Source organism: Halichoeres trimaculatus, unplaced genomic scaffold (genome assembly GCF_033239565.1).
Source record: "Halichoeres trimaculatus isolate MK-OKI-2021-1 unplaced genomic scaffold, fHalTri1.1 fHalTri1_scaffold_8, whole genome shotgun sequence".
Classification (NCBI taxonomy): domain Eukaryota; kingdom Metazoa; phylum Chordata; class Actinopteri; order Labriformes; family Labridae; genus Halichoeres; species Halichoeres trimaculatus.
Genome location: NW_027437186.1, coordinates 29928180 through 29954374, shown reverse-complemented (window position 1 = coordinate 29954374; position 26195 = coordinate 29928180). Strand labels below are relative to the sequence as shown.

Sequence of the window (26195 nt, the reverse complement as noted above, 5' to 3'; positions counted from 1 at the left end):
GCTCAGTTTTAATTAACATTATTGATTTGCAGTAATTTTACTCCCCCACCCCAACCATGCAGCATTTATCCCAAATTAATGGTGTTGGTGAAATTGGCACCTGCAGTCTGCAGAGCACAGGGATTATGTGTCCATGTCGAGCAGAAATAAGTGGCAAAACAAGCTCAGCGGCTGATTCTTACCCAGGTTCCCTGTCATCAAATAGGCATTGTGAAAATCCTTCATGCCCAACCCGACGATGTGGATGAATTCCTCTATGACCTGCATGAGTTCCACTGCTCCCGGATAAATCTGGAGGAGATAAAAAAAGACGAGAAGACACTCAAGATTTCAACTCTGTGAAATTTACAATGCAGCTGTTGCCACAGGAGAAAGCAGTTAGGAAGACAGGGAACAGAAAGCATGCATGAATACAGACTAAAATAAAAATCAGTGATAAAACCATAGTAGTTGGAGGGCAAAAAATATTAAAACTGGGTTAAAATTTGTAAAAAATCAGTGTTTAAGTGTGGAAACTATTCAATCTATCTTATTGAAAATTCTTATGGAAACATAATTTTGGTTTCCAGCTTGTACAGTCCTTTGCATGCACATTTGCTATTTGTTCATAAAACTGCGAGTGAACCATGGAAAGAGGTCAAACAAATTTGGATTTGCTGAGTAGCTGAAAGAAAATCAGTAGTGTTAAGAAAATTCAGGTGTTGATGTGTCTCATGCATGATTATCATAAAACTGCTGATTTGAGGGGCTTGGAATGACAAGTTTCCAATAGTTTGCTTTCTTAAAAAGTTTGGAATTCGTAATCCTTAATTTAAATAATTTGTGATGAGAGTCTTTCAATTTCTGATACTGAATATGAACAAATATAGGAGAGAAAAGGGATCAGACAGTGTCGGTCTTAATTGAACCATCCATGTGACATCAGCAGAGCTATCAGGCTTTACTCGTAGCTGCTGGTTGGCTTCTCCTGTGAAAGGCTTTGCCAAGTGAAGGGTTATCGCCTGGGTTCATGTGACGCTCTGTGGACATCAGCACTCACTGAGACTGCAGAGCCAGGAATTCAGCACTACGGACAGCAACTAGAACCACCGCTGGTTGGGTCAGCACTTTCCTCTGAGTCCATAAATCAAAGGGCTTGCTAATCCAATAAATGACCTTCAAAAGATTGGACTACTGTTATGGCTGCCAATCTTGTGCTGAGGATCTAATAAGAGGCTTTGATTCAGGCGCCATCAGATTTGTTCTTTGACTGTGCCATACATGACAACAATCAGGCCAGGCTGTAACACATTTTGATGAAGTGTCAGCTGCACAGAACAATGCTGAAACAACACTTCTGAACACTTTGAGGGACTCTCATCTCATGCACATCATGCTGTGTCGATACTACAAGAGGAATTCAGCTACCATCGATCCTATTGAGCGGTGTGCCTTTTTCCTCCAACACCATGCCTACTGATAGCATTTAAACTACCTTTGATATCTTTTTTTCAGGTTATATCATTAAATCAAATCATTAAATGTGTGCAATCTGAGAAAAACATTATTAATTAAAAAGCCCACCAGGGTTTTGGGCCCAAGTCATGTTGTAAACTCAACATTGGAGCTTCTATTAGCAACCATCACAGAGGAGGTGATGCCAGAATTCAACCAATTGAGTTTGATTTCCTGTTACTGAGGGAGCAGCTGAATATAAACACTACTTTTTAAAAGTTTCACACAATGCAGTTTTCAATATACCATCAAAAGGTAAGATTAGCACTTAGCCACTTTACTGCCTTGTTTATTTTTTTAGGACAAGGTCAGAGGTATGTCCAACTTTCTGGACAGAGGTGGTTCAGTGAGAGTGCTGACTTGTGCAGGCTGGTTATGAAATCCTTGTGTCCAAACACAGATGAAAGAAAATACTTACTTCCAGAATCAAATCTTGTAAAATTTATAGTTTAATTTATATACAGAGTGGTGAGTAGAGCTGTGTGGGGCTTTACCTGTTGCCCACAGGCTGACGCTACAGGTCACATGAAACCAAGGCAAACAGACTCAGGGACAGCTTTTTGATTTTCTTTGATTGTACTGTTGTTTTCTACTCTTTTTCATTCCTTGTTGAAGCACCTGATGGAACAGGGCTGCTAATTTGATTGTGTGAAAGTGACATAATGACAATAAAGGCTTTCTGTTCTATTCTATTCTATTCTATTCTATTCTATTCTATTCTATTCTATTCTATTCTAATCTCAACAGTCTGTGGTTGAATCCAACTTGTGGCACCTTTCCTCTAATTCACTCCCACCCTCCTCTCTCTTTTATCCACTGTCCTGTCCTCTTCAAGTAAAGGCAGAAAAAAGCCCAAAAGTTACTTTTTTGATAATAAAAAACGGCTAAACCAGCGAATCCCTTTTCCTGTTTCTTAAAGAGGGGGTATTCTGTTTTCCAAAATTTTGAACATGGATATAAAGGGACAATTCTAGATGTTCAAACTAGATGTTACTAGATGCTAAATGAAACTGTAAACTGTACGATGTGTTCAGATTTTCAAACCTCTACATTTTCATATATTGAAAAATTCCTTAAATCTGCCTAAACCTCCACAAGACCATCCTGAAATTATGTCATAATGTCATAATGTCATAATGTCTTCTCACGGGATCTCCTAACTGGTTCATGACTTGTTGGAGGGGCAGGCCTCAAACTCCAAGGTCTGTCCCTGACAGGTCTACAGAGGGCTGGCGGATCAGAGGAAAGGGGGTTTGTGAAGTGAGACAGCAGACAGAGGCTGAAAAGGGTTTACTAAAACACCAGTAAGAGAAAAATGGAGATTCTTTGAGCTGTAAAGCATGTGAAGCTGTTCCTTTAAGAGGGCTCACCCAAACTCTGGCTTCCCCTCTGCATACATCCCCGGATGCAACAGCTGAATAAGCTTTTGTCTGGTGTGGTTAAGAGGTAGAAAATCCTGTTTTAAATAAAATTTCTTAAATCTCAGCTGTCACTCAGAAATTTGAACATTGTTTCTCTTTTTAGGGGTTATCAACAAAAGAGCAGTAAAAATCCTGCATATAGACAAATTTTCTTTGTTAGTTGTATCACATCTGAAAACATCCTAAAAGCACTAGAGCTCCCCACCCTGAGGATGATCTCAGGGGAAAAGATGATTTAGCCTCTGAGTGGCATTCAGCAATTAACACCTCTCCCTTGTTTGATATTTAGCTAACACCTGAGGCAGGTATTTCCCTCCTCGATCACACCTTGTGTTCCATGTGTCTGCACATGCCTCTACATGTGCCGGCGCTAAGCCTGGCAAGCAGATCAGTGATGCTGAAGTTGAGAGCCTCTGACACAGCAGAGTGAAAGCCATAGTGGGGGAGAAAAAGCACATCACGTCGCCCCTTCCGGCATGTCTGACGCACAGTGCAGTCATGCTCGTTCGGCTGGTCTCCATGGCAACCGTGAGATGTGAAGGCAGCGCAGGGAAATGGCTGCAGTGGAGGTTCTGTAGACAGAGCTCTTCCTTTCCTTGCCATGGTAACAGTGACAGGAGGTGAATATATAGTGATCTGTGCACAGAGCCAACTCTGCAGCGAGTAAAGGCTCATAGTGAGGTGTTTCATGGAAGTGTTTTTGAATGTCCACAGCAGGCAGCGTGTGGGCGTCGCAGAAACACAGCTCAGGACGCTCATTAATGCAAGAAAAGAGGAGCGAGTGAGAAAAATTGGTAACTGTGAAGTCCAAGCATCATCTTTTGAAATCAGACAACATCGCTTCAGCCAGCGTCTGCTTGGTGAAATGCCCAAAGTGAAGTCTTTGGACAGGCACATTAATAACTGCAGTGATAATGAACTCATATCTCCTCTGGGTGCTCAATCACACACACGCACAACTTTTCCTATATTTACTCTGATCTGTCAGTATCCATCTCTGACACATTTGTAAAATGCTCTTTTGTGAGCTCTTCTCACTTGCATTCTAGCTTTAAGGTTTGCCAAACTGAAGCTGCAGTGAGTAAACACCTTTTACTGCCTGTAGAGACAGCCGGGGCTGGAGCTACTGGCAGGGTTTAAATCACTCCCTCACCCCCTACCTGCCTAGTTGTAGACAGGCTCGGAGAAACAGGGACAAAAATGAGATCTGACTGATTTTAAGACACCTCCTCAGTTGTGTGTCAGCGCAGGTGACTCCTAATTTAAGTCAATTTAGCAGTGAGGGTGACAACGGAGCAGATGCCCTCTGCAGACTGGCAGTCCTCACAGATGGTATCTCTGTCAGAGTCTGGATGTGCGTGATTTCAGGGTTCAGGTTGCCTCAGACACCAGTGGCGGTTTTGCAAAGCAGAGTTGCCACCTCTCAAGCTGAGAGATGTGTCGGACAGAGGACATAGCCAGGAGCCATTCTCCAAGGATAAACACGGTGTCAGAAAAAGTGAGGAGCTCTGCACGCAGATTTTCAACTACAGTGCTGCAGTCCTGTTTTCAGATTCTCTCTCATACTGTTTCTCCTTGAAATGCCAGGGAAAGCAAACAGAGGATTTAAGTCTTAGCTTCATAAAGCAACCAAACAGGTTGATAAAACCCACCTGAGGATGTGTTCTTATCCCACTGGTTGCTATGATGTGAATCAGCTGGGTGAAACAATGTGTGCAGGAGGAGTGAGTCCTGCAGTGCTAATGGCTGGACGGTTTCTGTGGCAGTGCTGCTGCCACCAAGTGGAACTGTGAGGAACTATCTTTTAAAAAATGAGGCCAGATGTCACACCTGCTAAGTGCCCTCTCCCGATGATATGTGTAAGTATAACATTATTTCAGCACTGTCTTTTCTTCATCTCTTCTGTGCAGACGGAGCAACAGCAAACAAGCTCTGAGTCGACTTTTGAGACAAACAACACTCAGCCATCTAACCTGAATTATTTACCAAGAGTGCAACAACATGCTTACCTTCTGTGCATCCTCCCATTTCTCCTTATTTTCCTCCTCCAAGAGGTTACTGATGATTTGAAAGAAGTTCTGTGGAAAAGATGAAAGGGAAAATACATAACACACACACACCCACACAAGAATTACAGACACTGCAGCAGGATGCTTTTAAAAACCATGACACATAAATGCTATGCACTCAAAAAGCCCTCTTATGGATGATATGCTGTCGTTTCTAAATGCAGGGATTTCTATAAGGAAGTAATAACGGTCCCTGCAGGGTTCAATAGCAGGAGGAAATTTGACACCATGATGGTAAAGCGTCCAAGAAAAGGTGGAATTTATGGATCAGCTCAGACAGAAATACACCTTAAACCCCCTGCAGCTTGCAGCAAACACTGAATGCTTGAGGAGAAGCTGCAATTGGAATAAAAAGATGAAAGGGAATGTGTGAGCAGCTGTGTGGATTGTCTTTTTCAGCGGTGGGGAGAAGGGGCTGCTCGGGGTGCATGCCTGCAGTAGTAATAAGGACCCCTGTCTGATCTTTAGCCTTGTTATTTCGTCTGGTCTACAGTGTGCCTGAGGGAGTGGCTCTCTCTTGACACAGGCTATCTTGTTTTCTACTTGAATGCTTATGCTCCCTCTGGTGGTAATGTGCCCACTTTAACACTGCATTAGCGCAGAGACGCACAGAGGGGGTGGGCTGGCTGACTGCTCTCCTGTCTGCCCACACACGCCATAGAGCTCACATAATAACCAGAGACAGGATGCTTTCCTCATCTCATAGATTTTCTATGGTGTGAAAACGGCTGAATGGGGCCTGGGATTGCCTGAGCATGGCTGACAGATCCGGGTTTTTATTTCTGCAGAATATTAGCTGCAGACTACACACTCTAACATCCTGGGGAGAGTGTTGATGAATGTGAGGAAGAAGTGAGCACACATGACATTTTGTTGTTCAAATACCAACGGGTTTTTGAGGAGATTGCAACATTTTTGTGATGAATTTGTCTTTTTAATCTGAAGCATAGGCTACAAAATGTGCATGTTTCATATCCTTGTTGTAATTTAATGTCACATTCCTTCTCCTCCTCCAACCCTCTCATTTATAAACCAAGATCTTGCATTATTTTGTGATAAAAAAAAAAATATCCTGTGCATTTTCTAATATCCTTTTCCGAAAAATACTGATGGGACTTTAAAATGAAGTGATCCCTCACATCATAAAAATAGAGCACATTCCTACCTCCACACGGTAAATGGCTAAGAGAAAAAAAGAGCAATACTTTCCAGCTCCTGCACGATCACACTCCTCTCTGTGCAGCAGGATGACACAGCAACTAAGTAACTACAATGTCAAGTCTTTCATTTACACACCCCCAATGTTTAAGGCTTGTTCAAAAGCAAGAAGTGCATTTATTATCCTCCCATTAAGCTCTCTCGAAGAACAACAGGAGCCAACAGAAGCAGCCACGTACACACAAAAGAGACATACGACAGCATAAAGACCCAAAAGGAGCCCAAGAGGGGTGTCTTTGAAAATGGCACAGCTGTGAGGACATAAATTATCTTATTGGTGATGGAGGCGGAGCTTTGGCTATAATCTCCCTCATCCTATTGACATAAAGAGGATCACGACTGCAGTCAACCCCAACATGATGAGATGAAAGAGCTTAGGATGTGGAGGAGATCTCTGATACAACAGAGCCATGGGGGTTTGTCAGTGTTTGTGCTATTTTCCCACATCTATTGCTTTTTTTTGGTCAAGTGCATCAAACATCACGACATTCAGTTTCACTCCATGACATTTTTATCAAGCTTAAAAAAACTCCAGCGTCCTCATACCTGCACATCATCTGAAGAAGGCTCGTAACTTGCTCTCTTGAAGGTCTCCGTCACATTACGAAGGATTTCCACAGAAGACAGCAGGTCACCGGCGTAGAAGTTCCTCCTCTGGGTGAGGTCGAGCAGGTTTTTCGTCACCTGGGACATCCCATCCCCCGCAAGCATCCTCTGGCCCTTTGCAAGGTGCCCCTGAACCTCCAAAAACAGGAGAGGACAGAACTTGGGGCATCGGGGTCCTTTGCAGGTTTTTTCCAGACAGACACTAAGCTTCACAGTTTGGAGTAAATGGGGTGCAAAAAATCAGGATGAAAGACTCAACTCTCGGAGGCCCTTTATGTGACACTTATATCTAAGCTCGGCTAGAATATATTCTGCCCACGGATGTTTTGAGATGAGCCAATCTGAATAAAAGAGTTAACTGGAGCAGAAGACACACACATTTAGGGAGAAAGTGCAAAGTGAAATGAGATTTCACATCATTGCACAGGGTTTATGTGCATAAATACAGGTTCTCAGGTGCAGGACTGTATGTGCTATATCAGCTCTTTTGAATTATTTTATTTTTCACAGTGTTGGAGGGTTACCAAATCACCCAGTGGAGTGGAATCGCTATTGTGTTTGTGGGCAAAAGGCAACCCTGATGCTTAAATGCTTTAACTATTTGAACTCAGACTTTATTTTGTGATCCAGATGTCCCCAAACAAAACAAATTGTACTTTATCGTAACTTTATTTTGGATGTATGGAGTAAGAAGTAAGGAGAAGCTCTTTTCAGGGGTGATAAAGGAGCAAAGTGCACAGAGCTGCAGCAACACAGTGAGAACATGCCAGAAAGTCTGAGTCAAACACTTAAAGACGATGACCGTTCATTACACAGAGGGAAAAAAAAGGCAAAATCAGGGTTTCAATTTGCTCCTCTATTGAAAGTGGTTAATCTTTGGCTACAGTGTGATGAGAGCAGGGGGATGGGGAAAACACAGGGGAGGTAATTTATGATGCATTGCAAACAGAGGCTGTGAAAGGGAGCTGACTTTGCACCTACTGATTGCTGCAAGTATCTGAATTCATTTGTTATGCATCGAGCATAGCTAGGCTGCTCCCAGAAGGCCATACCGCGGTGATCCAAAGAGCAGCGTCGACTAGTGGTGCCTGCAGAGGAGAAAGAGACAGCGACAGATTTGGAGAGGAGGGGGTGGGGAGGAGGGGGATGAGAGAGGGGATGAGGATGCAGGCGGAGAGAGCAGGGGTGGGGGGGTGGGATTAAGAACAGAGGAGAGGCAAAGAAAGGATAGGAAGTGATGGAGGACAGGGAGGAAAAACGAAGAGGAAGAAATAGAAAAAAGGACAGCAGAATTAATTCTCTCCAAAGAGATTTATCTTTTTCCCTTTTGTCCATTTCTGTTGCCCATCACTCACCATCAAAATTTGATGGAGCCCATTAAATTTTGCTGTAGAGTTGAAGCACTTTTTAGAAAGAGGGCGAAAGAGGTTTCTGGAGGGGAAGTGCTGCAGTATTTGATAGAGGGAGGATTTGCTGAAGGCCCGGTGACATGATTTGATGGCGTTAGCTTTGTTGCGAGATGAAATGTCAGTTTAACCGTTTGAGGTGAGTGTTGCATTGAAATCCACTGCAATTTATCACCTTATTTCAACAGACAAGACATTCTTAGTCAACATTTCATTTGAGTTTGCATTGCATGAAAGAGTATGCTCATGCAGCAAAACGACCCTACACTGTCAGATAATTTGAAAATAATGTTGCAGAGACAAACAGCTTCAATTACAAGTATTTAAATTGTGCAACTTGCAAAAAAAGTTGTGCAGCCCCTGGATATTTGCGTTGAATTCATTCTGCAGTATTGCTGTGATAATTCCTATCATGCAAGATCAAAACTTGCCAGCTCTGTTTCCATACAGTTCTGCATGGTTTTTAACTCCACCCTGAGTGTTTGCCCAGAGCTGCTTCATCACTGCTTCATTCGTCTCATTGCTTTAAATCTGTGTCCTTTCAAGCCTTGTTAATACAACTTCCAGAGGAATATTCGAAACTGCAGCTGCTCAGCTCTGATAGCTGTCAGGCATTTAAACAGTGATCCCGAAATAGCAGAACCACCCAGCATCCGCCCACATCCCCGTACACATTCTACAGAGGGGACGACATCACACCTTTCCAGCTGTCGACCTGATGGAGTGCACTTCACACATCACCCCGACGCTCCAACACAGGTGCTTGACATCCTGAGGAAAACTCCCACAGTACAAAACATTTCCCCTGGTATCCGTGCTTCACATGAACCCCTCGCTATCTCTTCTTCTTCAACTCTCTTTCTTTTCTGTCTCTCAGTCAGTCTTGCACACACACAGACAGACATAGATCACATCCACACCTCCTACGCCCACCTTCTGCACAGCTACTACCTGGTGATATTCACTGAAGCCACAAGAGCACACAAAACACTACAATATGCTGGGAGTGGGAGCGCCCGTGCCCATGCACCGTGGGACAAGCAGGGGGCAGCAGGAGGGGGGCCACAGCTTTCCGCCACACTGAGCATCTGTCTCCCTCCAAAGCGGCTTCACCTGAGCGGTTTTATTTACTTTTAAACACCAGCACTCCTGCTGTGAAGCATTATGGAGCTCAAAAGAATATTCCCCCCTATTTTATTTGATCATCTTTAGGCCAAAAATGCTTTGAGAAGACTTTTCTCTGATGGCTCAGAGCCGAGAAATTAAGGATTCACTTCACTGTTTTAGCCCTGACATTCCTAAAGGTCACTGTATTCTGAAAAAAGACTGCGCGCTTTAAGTGGAAATTGGCAAAAGACACAAAGCAAGAGGAGGTAGGAAGATGTTACATTCAAGAGGTGTCTTAATTGAGCTTGGAAGTGCCTCAAAGGACAGATTAGTGTTGTTTTTTACCTGATTAAAGAGGAGCAGTGAGAAAGACTTGTTTTAAGGATGTTTCATGACCTTTCGTCTGCCTTCATTTAAATATCATTCTGCATGAAGATGAAATCTTAATGTGAATTCAGCAGCACTGAAGGATACAAATTGCTCAAGGCTGAAATCATTGTAATGTGAAATGCTCGAGTTTTTTTTTTTTATGTGTGTCTTGATTTTGGAAAAGTTAATCAGAGCTGAAGCAGAAATAAAGAAAAAAAAACCCCTCAGATTCAGTCACAAACACATTTTTCTATTATTCAAAGCCGGATGTCTGGGCTTTGATCCGTGTCCGAGGTGGGATCAAACAAGGTCAGAGACAGCAACTTGAGGCTTCCGCTTTGATTCTGCACCAATCTGTCATCTGTCCTCGCATCATCTGTGAAGTAGAGTAGGTTGAGTATGAAATATAGGTCAGTGGAGATGCGTTTGATCAAAACCAAGGCTGCACTCCACTGAGGCACTGACCTGTCGCTGTCTGGTTTCACAGCATCCTGAACTCAGCTGCCATTAAAGGGGAGATTTTATTCAAAGAATCCTCCTAAAGACAGAGGGCTGAGACGCGCTCTCTGGATGAGGGGTTAGAGATAAGACGGGGGGCTAAAAATACTCTCTGAGAAGTTCTCTCGCGGACTGCGGGTGAAAATACAGCCTTTACTTTAAACAAAAGATTGCATCAGTGTACTTGAATATCACAAATATCACGACCGTCATCATTCTGTGTCTCGTGTTTGCAGAGTGCATGCTCATATTTCTTTGCACTAGCCCGGGAAGAGTTTGTTAAAGGCTTGTTGTTTGGTTTTTAATTGCTCCCTCTTTCAGTTGGGTGGCTTGAACTTTAATTGAGATTTAGGGCTTTCATTAGACAGATGCATAAACAAGAGCACTTGAGCTTTTGCATGCAAAATTCTTATGCAAAGTAACACCACCGAGCCAAAACTACAAGTCGAAATGAAGAGGATAATCCTTCTGTTTTTGACATTTGGTAAAATAGATACTAGTTGTTCTGTTAAGTTTAAAAACAATAAGGTGACAAATAGAGTGAGATGCATAATTAATTTGCAGCACTCTGCTAGAAAGTATATTCAGAAAGTAGCTAATAAGATTCATTTTATCTTGGTTTTATCTAAGTGCAAGGACAAGGTTAAGTATGTGAAAAACAAACCTAAAGAAATATTCATAGGAAATTGAAAGAGCTCAAAACTTGAATAGTCTGTGGGTGCATTTTTCATCTTCTTGCACTTTCCTTCAGCCTTGCAAAGAGCTCATGCCGTCTCTTCCGGAGCATCTGCGTGGTTGGAGAGACGGCTGCTGTGAATGTACTTTCTGTGTTTACCAATGTATGAAGCTTTGTTTGAGTGATACAAAGTGAACAAACTCATCTGCTGCCTTTGTGTATCCTCTCGACTTTTCCTCCCTTCTCGCCTCTGGTGGCGCTTGTCATCCCAGATGACCAAGGCGCCGCTGACGCCCCTGCTGCACTGGGCGCCGTTCCCTGTAATGACCTTGATGACGACAGCGGCCACAGCTGAGTAGGCGCTGATGCCCTCTAACTCATTTGGACGCCTCACCCAAGCAGTCTTACTGCATTCATGTTGCACATTTTGTTATGTTGCCTTCGCTGATCAATATTTCATCTCTGTTTACCCGCTCTCAGTAGCAATTACACGTCTGGCTGTGCTGGAGGAGGGACGCCTGTTTGGGAGCTGTTTGCCTTTTTTTCCACATTTTTCTCATTAAAGCTTTGGTGAGCTTGACCTCGATCTAAATACGTGTCAGAGGTTGGGAGGTTTTGTTTTCATGTATAGATTTGTAATGTGGGCTTTGTGCAACCCGCTGACACTGAAACAGTGATTAATGGCTTCACAAATAAACTTGACCTGACCTGACTGTTGTCCATCATGCTCTTTCTTCTGCTGGACAGTGCCAGCTTTGACCGGCTGGACAATGTGCTGAGGCTGAACATGAAATCTGTCCACTGTCTGTTATTTTATAACAACACTAGTTTTCTATTGCACAGGCACTAAAGGTCCTGCTTCTTTCTGTACAATAATGTGACCTCATTATTTTGCCGTTTGATGGGAAAGTTGTGCCACCGGCTCAGATGAACATAAAGGGCTCTGCTGTAATCTTGTTTCCAGCACCAGTATGATAAAAAAAAATACAGAGCTAAAAGATAGAGGACAATAGCTCAAGGTTTATGGTCTTAAAAGACTTTAAAACTACGATTAAGCATTCTCTGCTGAGTTTGTACATGTTTCCTACTAATTATTATAAAAGTTGTTGATATTTTTTTGAATATTATTAAAATCTTCTAGGCCAGACTTCTTGTGTGAAGGATTTTGTAACTCAATTAAACCATTTCTGGTAAAATAAAATTAAACAGAGGGTTAACCTTCATCATTGCTGTAAGACTCAGACTCCAGCTTTGGCTGTATCAGGTCACAGAAAATGAAAAGAAAGACTTGGGCATATAAATTAATGAAGGCTGTTTTTTAAAAAAAAAAAAAAATTCTTTTAGATTTGTAATATTTTCATATATAATTTTTCATTTCAGAGTAAAGACACGTGTGTTTGTCAAGGTAATTATAAATAATGAAAACTAACAAAATAACGAAAAACAAGAGGTGGAGAAATATTTTTTTTAACTGAATAAAAAAAATTAGGCTTTACTAAAAGAAAATGGTAACTAATCTACAAAAAAAAATGTGAGTTTACAAAACTATCTAAAATAAAGTCAGCTTATAAAGAAATGTCTTTAGTTTTCATCTTTGTCAGTTTATCCCATACATAAACTCAGTATTTTGTCATTGTACCTACCCCCCTGTTGGCCAGACAGAATAAAACTGAGTGACTGATAACATTTTCTGACAACTGTCCTATATTACAAAAAAGTCTGAAACTAATAAAAACTTAACCAAACTAGAGAACTTGCTTTAAAAAATAATTTAAACTGATCTGAACTAAAAAGTCAAAGCAAAATTCAAATAAAAAACAAAAGAGAAATGAAAAACTAATAACCTTGGTGTTCATCTGCATGCCTGTTCATGTGTGAATTGCTGCAGCAGTCTCAGTCAGGATAAACAGACGCTACAAACCCACCTGAAAACTCAACCTTTAACAGACAACTGACCAACACATATAAAAGTAACTTTGCTTATAATTTTCATCTCCAAACACATAAAAACAATTCGACTATCCAAATATTCAACTTTGTTAATTTACTAAAAAAAAAAAAAAAAAAACTCAAAGCATGTTGGTATAGTAGGGCTGGGACGATATGCTATTCTCGCATTTGGATTCTATTATAATTTTTGAGGTGCTGATTCAATTAAAATTGTGATTCTTTGAGATTTACAATTTTTGCAATTTTTAGTTTGATTTTTTAAAACCAGACCATGTGAAAAAGTTAAATGACAATGATAATGTCTACAGACTACATCAGGAGCTATATTTTTCTATAAAATGCATATTACGTGAGCCAGAAAAATTTCCCCCTCTGCTGGAGAAAAGTGGTAACTTTTTTCCAATCCAGTTTATAGACAGAGTGAAATGAAGAATATGAATAAAAAAAAAAGATTTTTTGACAAAGAATCCTGATTTTGATATTGTCAAACAAAAAATCCTGATATATTGATTTTCTATTTTTTTGTCCCACCCCTATGGTATAGCCTAGAATTTGAGGTTGCATGCACGAGGTAATCTCTCAAGCGGGCTGCCACTTCCCTCCATCACTCCGTTTCCTATTCAGTTCATTGTCCTGTCCTCTCTAAAAGAAAACCAAAAAAGACCAAATAAAGACATTGAAAAACTGGAAACAAAACAAAAATCTTAAATCAAACTAGTCACAGGAGATTCAAACAAATTAAATGTCCTTGTGCTGTGACATCTCCAGGTCAAAAGTTGTTAACCTCCCCAGTGTCCATCCTGGTGAAAAAACCTTCACCAATGACATTAAACTTAAACCTACGCTACCCTAAAACAAAATAGCAACAGATAAATGAATTAAAATAAAAACCCTGCACATAAAACTTTGGAAATAGCTCCAAAACTCATTTTAACGGCAGAAATTTGTTTACATGCTGCTCTAATGGTCAGTGCAAGCCCTGCAGCAGATTGAGTTTGATATATATACTCTGTATACGGGGTGTATGGTTTAAGCACAAAGGAAAACCAGCAGCCGTCTTATGAATAGAAATTATGCCGTTAACATTTATGTTCCTGCTCAGTAAAGAACTCTAATTAGTTTGAGTGAAGGAGTGTAACTGGCTGACCTGAATGTGGACACCTCGGGGTTTGAATTAAATCCTTAATCAGTAAAGGTGTACGATTTCCAACATCACATAGTTAAGAGAAAAAAAGCTTTCTTGTGAGGTGAAATGGCTTTGAAGAGCCAAACATTTATTAGCCATAAAACTAATGTCAAGCCGAAAGCTAATGTCATGCCTGTAAATCTCACTCTGCGTACCTTTGCCGCAGGTAAGCCATCTGTGAATGACAGCGCCTTCTCTTCTCCGTCCAGCTACTTCCAGAGGAAATGTCGATCCAGCATGTAAAGTTTTACAATGGCTTAGCATGTCTTATCAACATGCACCTTTAGAAGCCCGCACCACAACATCCTCCTGCTTTGTTCACAAACTGACCTTCATCAAGAACAAAAGTATCACAGCAGCTTCATTTGAATGCCGTCCTCTTATCCTCCCCTCCTTTTCTGCCGATTCAAAGCAAGCGGCTCACACCCTCTGCTTCAGTGCTTTGCTCTTGCTGCACATATTAAAGCTCCTGCTTAGCATCTGAAAACACACCTCGGTGTGATTTTCTTCAACAATGCTCACAGAATCTGTTGCCGTTTCTTTTCAACCCTTGCACAAGCTGTGTAGTGACGGGTGTAGCCTTGACGAACACGTCTGCATGCAGAAAATGGATGAAGGTTTGTCTCCTTGCACTTAGAAACACAATTTTAGCAATAGAAAAATTTTACTTTCAAGATATTTTGGTGGTTTTGTCACTATGCAAAGATATGAAAGGACGCTACAGGAAGTAAAAAAATCTTCTTTACAACAGAGCTTCTTAATACTATGGAGGAATCCTATTATTAAAGACTCTGTGAGGACTATGTTTGACGTTGATTGCAGTGACACCTGTGGCCAGAAATGGTAGTGTTTTTCTGGGATGAAGACTGTCGAAAAGATGCGACTCTTGTCAAGGTTTGCATTTTTTTTAGGGGACCACATCTTCATTTTAATGCTGCGTTTCTTTACTCGAGACAACTTTCCCAAGGATGCTGGATGAGGTAATTTATTTATTCTTAGTTATGTAGAGCTATTGACTGAAATATGACAACAAGCAAACTTTGCACACTCTACTAGAGAATGAATCTAAGAAATCCCTTTTTTAAAGAGAAATCTCTCTGCTAAACTTTGCTAAACTATGCCAGCCTGATGTTATCAAAGAGACTTTGGTGACAGGTCTATGTGCAGTGAAATGATTTTTGTTAGCATGGAAAAATTTGCTCTGATCATAGATATTTAAGACATAGCCCTTGGAAATAACCTATTTTGGCATAGTTAATCTCAATTTTGATATCGGATTATAAACAGGCATATAAATAACAGTAAGACTACTTAAAAGGGTAGTAGGTACTAGTAAGATCACTTAAAAGGTCTTCACAGGGCCTTTAAATCCTTTAACACTCAAAATGCCATAACAGTCATTTTGACCTTTAAGAATTTTTTTCTTATATCTTTTTAAAATAGAATATTACAACATCAAGGATCACTGACCTTCTCTAAAAGTGTCTGTATTTTAATGTGCAATTGATTTTTGTAAAGAAAACACAATCTACCTATTTTCACAATTAACGGTCATATTGACTGCACAGTTTTCCTGCGGAGACAAACTTCTTTAAAAAGTCTTCAAAAATGTATCTTTTGGTTGCCGAGCCACTAACTGTGGGTACTGTCAGAGTTGGTCGCATTCTAGTTTGAGTCCACTTCGTACAGTAGGACAACTTTGAAGAGCAAAATTTTGGAAGAAAGTCTTAGTAAAAGAATCAGGTGCGAAAGATGACCGTTGCTGACGCGAATTTAGAAAGGAATGTGCTACTACACATGAAAATTAAGTAATTTTGGTTTTATTTTGTTCTTTTTAGAGATATGTTTCCATAGGAGATGTGCAAATTACTTTGTTATGTGTTCAGAAAGACAGATTAGAATGTTTTGGATTTAAACCCACTAAGTTTCCTTTCGCAAAGGGAAAAACAGGATATCAAAACAAACACACTTGTTTAAGGTCATCCATTGACCTTCATCATTAATACTTCAGAAATGCATTGAGCTGTAGAAACTGAAGAGAAATTAAAAACTAAAATGTAGCTCTATTCTTGGAGAATTTAAATGTTGGTTTTCTGCTTTGTAGTTTCCTGGGTAAGAATTTCCCAAAATATCCAAAAGACAAGACGAGGTGAAGCATAAAAATGTCTCCTCGTGAAGATTTGGATGATTAAAATACCAAAGAAGACGCTGAAGTCACTATTTGTCAGCTGCCTTCCATTTTTCTTGTCTGGGCAAAGAGAAAGCATCTCAGAGTGAATTTGAGAAGTGATGAACTAAAAAGGCAGACAGAGACAGAGAGAGACATTTATCCATGGAGATACATCTCTTGTTCTTACCTGTAGCATTTGGTGGGCATCTATTAAAGGCCAGTTCTCCTGAAGGCGTCCGTCTCCACAGCATCGACACAGCGTAATCCTCCGGACAAATCTCATAGGGTGCTGGAAAGCAAAGCGATACAGGTGTAGATACATCGACACATGGGAGGCTTCAGCATTTCAGATGTGATGCAAGAGTTTCTTCATGCCAGATATGAGCAGATATGTGAATATAGGAGATCAAAGCTGTACAGAGAGACATCTAGGGATTATAATACACTGTATCCTCTGCAGTCACATCAAAACACATGATTGAATCTTTTTATTGGAGAAAAGAAAAGTGAAGAAACTTTAGACTCCAGGTTTTTAAGGATACTGTACCAAAATCTCTGATTAGACTTGAACTTCTCAGTGTGTCTCTATTACTTCATCTTAATTTATTGGAATATATTCATAACCATCCACCTCTCCTCAGCACCCACTTATCTCTCCTTCAGATTATGTTTTAGCTGATCTAACTTAACAAGTTATGTCGTTCACTCCGAACAGATAATTATCTCCCCACTTTCCTCAGACATAAGTCTTATTATCCTTTGGCTCACCTGGACAGCGTTGGTCGCTGCACTTCCTGACTTCCTCTCCATTGCCATCACACTGCTGTCCGGTCGTCGCTGCCCCCTGACACACCCGTGCTCGCCTCTGCCAGCCGCCGTCGCAGGACTTGGAGCAGCCACTCCACGGACCCCAGGGATTCCACTGACCGTTAGCTGTAACAGAATCAGTGTCGGTTGGACACAGATACTCCCAGAGGTTTTAAGTACACTAAAAAAGAGCAGACTATCAACTTTAATTAAACATTACTGTCTCATATTTCTCAGACTAAGTCAAGCTTTAATTAGTGTGTGATATTTAAAATATCACTTCATATTACATTTATTTCTTTAACCGTAGCTTGTAGATGATCAGTAGTACTCCAAAGATTAGCTCATCATGAAGCTGCCCTGTGATGGTGATTATTAGCCTCACTTTCCTGATATCAAAATGCATTTATGCAGAAGTTTCCAAATCCAGCAGCATGTTTTATGCCCTTGTGATGAACACTGTTTAATCGAGCATTTGACAAAAAAGCAGATGCTTCCCTTCAGCGATGTAGTAAATCACACGCCCTTGTCAGAACGGAGAGGTACAACACCCTGTGAGCAGGAAACACACACTCCACTCTCGTTTTAACCTCCACTTGCACCCTTCCCTCACATGTGCGGGGCTATTTTCTGTCCTACAACTAACCTCTGTCACAAGGACTGCTTTCAGAGGAAGGAAAAAAAAACAGAAAGCATTGTGACCTGTTGGCTGAAAGTATCTGAAGACATTGATCAAAGCCCGGTGGAGGCTGGAGTCGAGCAGCTGATTCCTCAGATAGATTCACGCTCATGAGTTTCACAGAGCTCATTCTGCGGGAGAAATTCTTCCAATTTTGAAAGACAGAGCATCGATTTTAATCCTGGGCAGGCTTTTATTATGGTTATTAATCTGTTTTTGACTATTTGGTTCATTTTAAAAGGATATCTGATGCATCTTAGCACCAAGATATATTTAGCTAAATCTGCCTTGAACTAGTCCTCTTTCATTCTGCAAAACAGGCAAAGCCTCCAGCAGTCATGGACACTGCGCTGGCTTGTTAAATGATGGCTTCCACGGTCCTGTCGCACTAATGCTTGATCTCTCTCTACCTTGAAAACAACAAATAAGAATTGCTAAATAGGCAGGGCTCATTAAAGGGATAAATTGTATAATGCATTCTCTTACTGTGAGGCAAACAAGAGCATCTTCTGCTTCATTATCATAAGCACAAATTGAATAGAGGCGCTCACAAGCATTTTGAACTAGTGTATGCATCTGTCTGAGGGAGCCGTTACGCAACATTTTTGCTGATTTACCCAAAATTTGAGAGGACATCGCTTTGTCACACACATACGAGCTGACTTGAGAGTAAAAGCCAGATGTTTTATGATACTGCTGTGAAAATAAATTGCATCTGGAGATTATGAGAGTGCTCAGGCCCTTTCACATGATCAGACAATTCAAAGCCTGATGTGGACCACTAAGCTGACATCTTTGAGCCTTTAATACATCTATAATGTTGACGGGCAGTTTGGACAACTATCCCTGAATTACGTATTGAGCATACAGTATATCTAAATGGATTTTATAAATCCAGGGTCTCAGAACACACTCTTCTAAGAAAGCTTGCTGCTTTTCAGGACACAAAGCAAGAGTAAAAACAGGCTGCAAATTTCTTTTTTTTTTGTTAGAATCAGTGATGGTGGAATTCATGTTTGTGGTAATATTAAAATTTGGGATGTGCTGCTTTTTTGTCTCTGTCAATGTTGAATTCATGATTTTTGAATTTAGACATCAAAGCGGATATAGAATTAAGAGGCTCAGGATTTTACCTGTGCAGTCAGGATTATGGCACTCTCTGCTTTCTGCCCAGTGACCGCGACACTCAGATCCCCCATGGGCGGCCGCTGAGCACTGCCTGGTCCTCTGCTGAGTGCCATTGGCACAGGTCACCGAGCAATCGCTCCAAGAGCTCCACTCCTGCCACTGTCCGTCCACTGAGGCACCAACACAACCCAACAAGCATGTCCCATGTGAAGGGAAAAAAGACGGCAGAAAGAAATAGGGGGGAGATATTCAGAACACTATTCTCTCTCAGGTAGAAAGCCAATAAAACAGACATTGAGTGGAAAGAAAAGAATGACATGCCTAAGAAATATTTTGAGAGGCGTACTGCTTTGGTTTTCTTTTTCTTTTTTTCATTTTACAGGTAAGATTGTCCCAAAATAGCCAAAGGGAAAAGATGAATTAACATAAAAATGTCTCCTTATAAATATTCAGATTATTATTGCAGAAAGTACTCGTCGCCTGCCTTCCACCTCCCCTGTCTGATGGAGGGAAAGCATCCAGCATCGAGCAAAGCTAACATTTACTGTGTGGGAAAACTCATCATCACTAATCTGCTTACCATTCGCAGGCAATTTTGGGTAAGTGATTTTGACGTCAGTATTACAGTACGGGCTCTCGTGAAGCGCATGATTCTGTAATCACTATTACTTTGAATGCATCACAAAGCCTGCGTTCATTCATTCTACTCACCTTTGCAGCACTGTGTTGATTAAATATGCAACAAACCTCACGACCTGGCCGTTTGAGATTAAACATGACTATCCTTATGACTGATTTGATTATTCCTTAAATTATCATGCCTACAGGGAGAGTTATTTGGTGTTTAGAGAGCAGACCGATTATACCTGGGCATAGGGCTATGTTGCAAAGCTTAGTCTGGGTCTCAGGTCCATCACAGGCCCTGCCTCCATGCTGGGGAGGGGCACACATCCTAGTCCTAGTGCGGTGACCTCGTCCGCATGTGAATGAGCACAGGCTCCACGGTGACCACTCCTCCCATACACCGTGTACTGCGGGCACAGAAAGGGCGTCAGGCCTAATCAATGTCTCTGTCACTGCTATAGCATAAACAAACCCATAACAAACTGCAGTGAGCCATAAATGAAATAAAATCAATCAAAAACAATTAGCAACAAAACTAAAGGAAATGAAACACTGAGCACACAGACACCGAGGGGCTTCACAGGGCCTCAGCCACCACCTCCAGCCAGCTCCGATCATTACGTCGTCTTTATGCCATGACAAGACACCATTCCCCTTACAATGCATCAGGCTTTCAAATAGATTCAACATATAGAACAACAAGCAGCTTTAAAGGTTGAGGTGAGGAGCAGCAGGGCCTTCACTCTGTCACAGTTTGCTGAGTCTTTGTGGTCGACTGGGGCTCTAATAGTCGGGGACCTTCAGGTTAATGTGGGCTGACAATGGTTCTGCTGTGACACAAACAGACTCATCATGGCTGTACACAAAGCCAGCAGAGCAAAACTCCCATTCAGACCTCTGAGTGCAAATGTTCATCAAGCTTTAAGTAGTGAACTGGCCATTTGAACTATTTACAGGCTAGACAGCCCAACTCCAAAATAATGTTTGCCAAAAAACAATTTTTATGTTTCTCATATTTCTTATTTGATGTGATATTATTTATTACATTTTTTTAGAACATAAACTAAATGTTTAAGCCTGTTTTTGCAAATTTGAACAACTTCCCTTTTCTTTTCTAATGCTGACAATTTTTTTGTGCTCCATTTCTAAACAAAAGCCTGCAAAGCTGCATCCTCCCTCATGCATCCTGCTCCATGTATAAGCTGTTCTGGGTTCAGGTTGGCAGATGGTGGGTCTCACATATCTCCAGAGAATATTTGCTGTTGGCTCAAAGTTTAACATTAAGGAAGGAAATGTGTAAATCTGAGTGTCATGCAAGAACTAAGACACCTTCTGTCTTAACTTGGCCCTTGAAGCGTTTCTAAAAGTGCACACTGATATAGAATGATTAACATGTTTTGTTTTTTGTTTTTTTCAGATGTTGGTGTCTAACCTATGATATTTGTTCCTGGAACAACTGCTGGGTTCTAACCTTTAAATAAAATGCATAATGAAAGAAGTGGAAGCTTCAGATGTTTTTTTTTTTTTTTTTTTTTTTTTTTTGTATGAGGATGTAAATAGTGTGAAATCTGTATCGCATTGGTGCTATTTTTAATATCAGAGATATGTGCCTCTTGTACAGAACAAAGCAGCAAAATCTCTCTTACAGTGAGGAGGGAGCTCAGGAAACTGCTGCAGGATTAACAGACCAAGGGTGCAGCTATGCCTATATTTTTCCAGGAGTTTTAAGACTCAGGCGTGAAATAAAGGGCAGAGTTCAAGGAGACTGGAGGTTGTAAACACCATCTCTGGTAGCCTTTTATTATCTACCTACAAGTTTGAGAACTTAGAAATGTAAATCATGGAATTGATGGTCCGTGGGGTCACTGTACACAGCTTGTACAGGGGCTTTAGGTCCCTGCAATACAATATCTGGACCTAAGGATCAGTTGCAAAGTATCTAGATCTCAGGATCAAGCCGATGGTCGGCAATGAGGCAAGCCACCGTCTGTCCCAGCCCCTGCCTCTAGGCGCTGCTTTGATGCTTTTAGCAAAGTGTCCCGTGGTGGCCCGAGCATTTACTTTGAAAATGTGGAGTTCAAAGCAGGCAGCTACCACAGCTAGTAGCAATGATGGAAAAGAACCCTGCTTCTTTGTGTGTGTGTTTTCTTCTTTGAAACGTGGCCATGATTTACAGGGGCAGCTCTGAGCACTCATATCGAGCTGCTAGAGGTGGAATTCTTGGATCAACTCAAGATGGCGGACAAGATAGATGCCTTGCCAAGAATCTTTTTTTTTCTAATGAATTTGTGGAAGGCTGGGATTTGAATGCCTCTTTCATAACGATCCAGTGAGGTTTCACCTTCCTTACTTGTTAGCCTGCTGCTTGAACAAACGTGCATTCATCCTGCAGTAATTAATATCTTGGTGCAGAGAGGAATCTCTCACTCTGTTTGAGTAAAGAGTCTATGACAAAATGAATTAACTCATTACTCCTTGTAGTAAATTTGCAGTACAAGCTTTTGGGTCACACAATTGTACAATGCAATTTCAGAATCACATGAATATACTAAATCTGTCACTAAGGGTTTGGGAAACATTACATGTTGGCATAAGCTCATACTGTAATTGCATTAGAAAATCTGTATTTGTCATAAAGAAGTTCAAAAGAATTCAGGTGTCCGTGCAAAAATAGTACAGATATTAACTTTCTTTTTTATGATTTATCTCTGTTTTTCTGTGTGTGATATTAGTAGACAGATCTAGATAATTCCCTGCATGGATGTGAACATTTCTTTTTGGTATAGCTCACAAACAATTGCCTGCCTCTTTTAAAGTAATTTTAATGGTGTTAAAAAAAAAAGTAGGAACATATACCTGCATATTTATACTCAGTATGCATGGATAATGATGCTGCAAAGATTTTTTTCTTTTTGTAGAAAGGCACTGCAGTTCAACCGAAACAGAAACTGTTTCCTCAATAAAATAAAACCTTGTGGTATCTCATACGTCAGCTTTAACGTCCTTTGCGAGGCGAGGTATAAATTTGATAACGATTTGTGGATTTTTTCACTCGTTCTCAACTTACCACTAAAAGGGACGGCAGTAAAAAATAAGTAATAAACTCCATATTTGACAGAAATATAATAAAGTAGCTCGCTCTTTCATGGCACAAAAGAAATCACGAACAACTCTGCACATACCTCAGAATTTAGTGAATCTCTCTTTGGTAATGCTAGCTACCACTGTTTACTCTGTAGCGACCCGTGGCAGCGACTCGAGTCAGCAGCTTGGGAGAGACGCGTCTGCGCATGCCCGTTGAAGTAATAGGACTCAATTGTTCGCATGGCGTTTCTACCTGCTGAAGCGTGCTCAACTAAATGAAAAAACCTGAGGTGCACTTGGCTCTAAAATGAGACATGTTATTTTTATTTATTTATTTTTGTTCTACTTGGATGTGGATAAAGTCTGTGGAAGAAAATTTGAGGCTGTATTCCTGAAGCTTCAAACTCGGCAAACAAGCTTCATCCTTCATGACAGATGGTAACGCCACCACACCATGCTTCTTTTTTGACTTGCATGAGAGAAACTGAGTCTAAGATACCTGTGCGTTTCCACACATTGTGCACATGTAACATTCATAACCTATTTTTTGCACATCTCAAACATGAATAATCCTGTTTGTTATACTTGTCCTAGCATTTAATTGACCTCGTTTCCCCTGAAGTGTGCATGACAGTAAGAAATCGCAATGTGATGCATTAAAGTTTGTAGCAAAGGCTGATTTTCATCACACTAATTCTTCATTCGTTAATAGGCCTACATCATGGTATCATGTGGACATGGACACAGACAGACCTTCATTGTGCTTTAAAAAGTTTCTGAACTTTCAAAAATATTAAATATGTGTTAGTAGCTGTGGATAGGAAGTGTGTTTTCACTTGTTTAAAGTGAGTTGTTTTTTTTTTTTTAATTAGCAGATGGCAAAATTACTAAATGCAAATGATAAACTAAATCCAAGCCACACACCATACTTTTTTTGTTATAGGCATATTAATATTAACACATATATGAATTACAAAAGTTATTCCTTTCATGTGTTTAAATGTGTACATGAGGTCAAATCAACTTTTGAACATAGCTATTGTGAATGCTGATACTGTTCTTGCACTGTGTTCTGCCAAAGAACTAATTTTGCACAAGAAGTAAAATCCTGTACCGAAGGAATTCCATGCTTCAGAACTCAACTGCTTCCCTATTTCACCAGAATTGTACAAGACAGGGAAAATAAATTGCCATTAAAACTGTTAAAGGTGAAAAAGAGGCTACTCTAAGCATTATTTCTTAAAGCAGACATGTTGTTGTATTTTTGCAGACACATCTCGGTGCACGAGCAGCATCAAAACCTGTACGGAGGCCCAGAATTTCTGACAACATCCTTGATCTCAGCCTGCAGCACCTGAGCCAGCGTTCACAGGAGGTTTTGGTGTTTTTCAGCATTGGCGACTGTAAGGTACGGTGAGTCTCAGACTGGAAGTGATGTCTTTAATTGAAGTATACTTTGAAGAAATCCTTCTATCTCGCAGACTATAGTCTGTTTGAAGAGAGCAAATCGATCTGTCTGCCTTACAGAATAGAAGATATAGACTCAGTGTTTCAACTGGCACCATTCCATGTGGGATTGTTTTTTTTTTCCTTTCCAGCCAGTTTCTGAAACAAATGTTGGAGCTTTATTGTTGAAGAATACTTGGGAAAACAAATATCCTGATCCAAGAGCAGGTTTTTAATACATGACAGTATGAAAAAACCTGTCTCATCTGTTTGCTCTTACAGGAAATTCAATAAGACAACACTGTGTTTGACATTTTTCATGTATTAAAAGACTAGTGACATTTTACAAGTAAACACTACTCAAAATCTTGCATCGCCCCACGGATTAGTTCTGATCGAAGCAAAGATTACTTTTATGGTGAAGGAAAGTTGAGGATCAACAATTAGCCATGAGCAAACACCTAAAGGGCACAGGTCTCCATAAATCAAGGACAATAATGAATTCACAAGAGCAGCTTTTAAAGTTCTATTTCTGAATTAATATTGTTATTATGCAAATAAATGCATATGCTTGGAATTGGGCTGTGTAGCTTTCTCCCTTGAGAAACAGGAGCTTTAATAACTGCCTGAGCTCATAGTAATGGCCACAAAGACTAATATCTGCTCTTTTGAAAAACTGAGTAAGAAAGTAAGCAAAGGAGCCCATAAAAACTGTTGATTTCCACTTCCATAATCTAAAATTCACACGTCGTAAACCATCAATTAGGATGCCAGAAGAGATCTAGCTCACAGTGTTTTTGATCTGCCGTAATTCAAAGTTTGTGATGCAGCCTCTGAAGCACTACACTTAACACCCCCATCAAATAACTTGACTAAACATGAGATCAGAATCTCATCACTAAATCTACATATTTGCCTGTGTAAATAATCCCAAAAATGGATCGTGATGATTTGTTTGGAACGACACGCTGTCTTACCAGATTTATACAGACAAACATGAGCGTGCTGCAATCACCAGTCAGAAAAAAAAAAGCGTCTGATGCTGATACCTGACTACCAGTGACTCATCTTCGCTGCCATCACGGGTTGGGGAAGAAATGCCTCACAGCGTGTTTGAAGAATCGCTGCCTAGCTATTTTAAAATGCACGGCTGACCTTCAAGGAAATGAAGCTGACAACATATCTACTGCTCCCAAAGCTCCATGCAGAACCACATGCCATCAAAACCATTTCAGTGCTGATGAATTGCCTTACAGTTATATGAAATGGAAAACACAAAAAGTGAGAATGAAAAAAAAACAGATTGACAAAATAACAGTAAAGAAAAAAGCATCAGATTATGTTATACCTGCAATAAATGTAATAGTACAGTTTTAATAGACACAGGTTTTTCAAAACACAACAATACATTTCCTCCCATGAACAACAAATGTGCAAAACATCAATATTCAAGAATCTGCGGCTAACACTACCTGGACAAGGGGCAGTGTTATTGCAAACCCTTGATTCTCTTAAAGGGCCGCTGCAGTGTGTTCCGTATGGAGAGACACATGTTCTTGTTCGCACCTGCGACCCTTGACCGCATGTTACAGAGCATGAGCTCCACTGGGACCACTCCTCTGCACCTGTTTCACCTGTGTGGGAGAAGGGTGACACTAGTTAAATGCAGCAATATGGTCCCTGGGCAGGGCTTACGGGACAGGGCGGGGCAAGGTGGTGGGCGGTGTTTAGTAAAAAGGGGAGGGGCCAACAAGAGTAGCGTTGGGGTGAAGTTGGGTCTTATAGGTACACTACTAGAGTATCTAGACTGCCTTTGTGTGATCTTTGATAAATCCTGAATTTGCAGTTTGAATGTTTTATTTTCATGCAACCCTTAAAAGGGTTTAGTGTTGTAAAAATGACTTAATGTAATCTGGATGATTGCTTTTCAAATCAACTCGAATGTGCATTTATGCAAAGATCACAGAGAGAGCAGAGCTTTGATAAATCAAATAAAAAAGCAGAATTCAGGGTGAGATCTTACTGTTTCACTTCATCTTGACAAAAAGAGAAAACATGCAATTCAATAAAACCAAAGTTATGTATCAAAAAGAACAAACAAAAATTCATTTGAACATGATGACATGCACGAATGATGACACTCTGAGAAAATAAAATGGAGTTGAATGGGTGTTAGTTCAGAGAGCGATCTGAGGTTCCCTTGCACTGCAGCAAACTATCTAGTTGCCTTGACAACAGAGGAGCAAACTCTGTGTTT

The 26195-nt window shown here is 40.6% G+C and overlaps 1 protein-coding gene across 12 annotated transcripts in view; it reads right to left on the bottom strand.

Moving 5' to 3' along the window:
- Nucleotides 1-26195, bottom strand: part of adgrb3 (adhesion G protein-coupled receptor B3) — a 147878-nt gene that overhangs the window by 61741 nt on the left and 59942 nt on the right. For 5 of the 12 annotated variants that reach the window (XM_074676652.1, XM_074676654.1, XM_074676647.1 and 2 more), the window contains 9 exons: nt 25411-25572; nt 19651-19815; nt 18790-18954; nt 16939-17103; nt 16358-16459; nt 7790-7896; nt 6749-6946; nt 4925-4993; nt 183-291 (listed from right to left, as the gene is read on the bottom strand). In XM_074676652.1, coding sequence (XP_074532753.1) covers nt 183-291; nt 4925-4993; nt 6749-6946; nt 7790-7896; nt 16358-16459; nt 16939-17103; nt 18790-18954; nt 19651-19815; nt 25411-25572 — 1242 coding nt within the window. Of the gene's footprint in view, nt 1-182; nt 292-4924; nt 4994-6748; nt 6947-7789; nt 7897-16357; nt 16460-16938; nt 17104-18789; nt 18955-19650; nt 19816-22590; nt 22672-25410; nt 25573-26195 lie in introns of those variants that run through there. The other 7 variants (XM_074676651.1, XM_074676648.1, XM_074676649.1 and 4 more) reach the window with 6 other exon arrangements.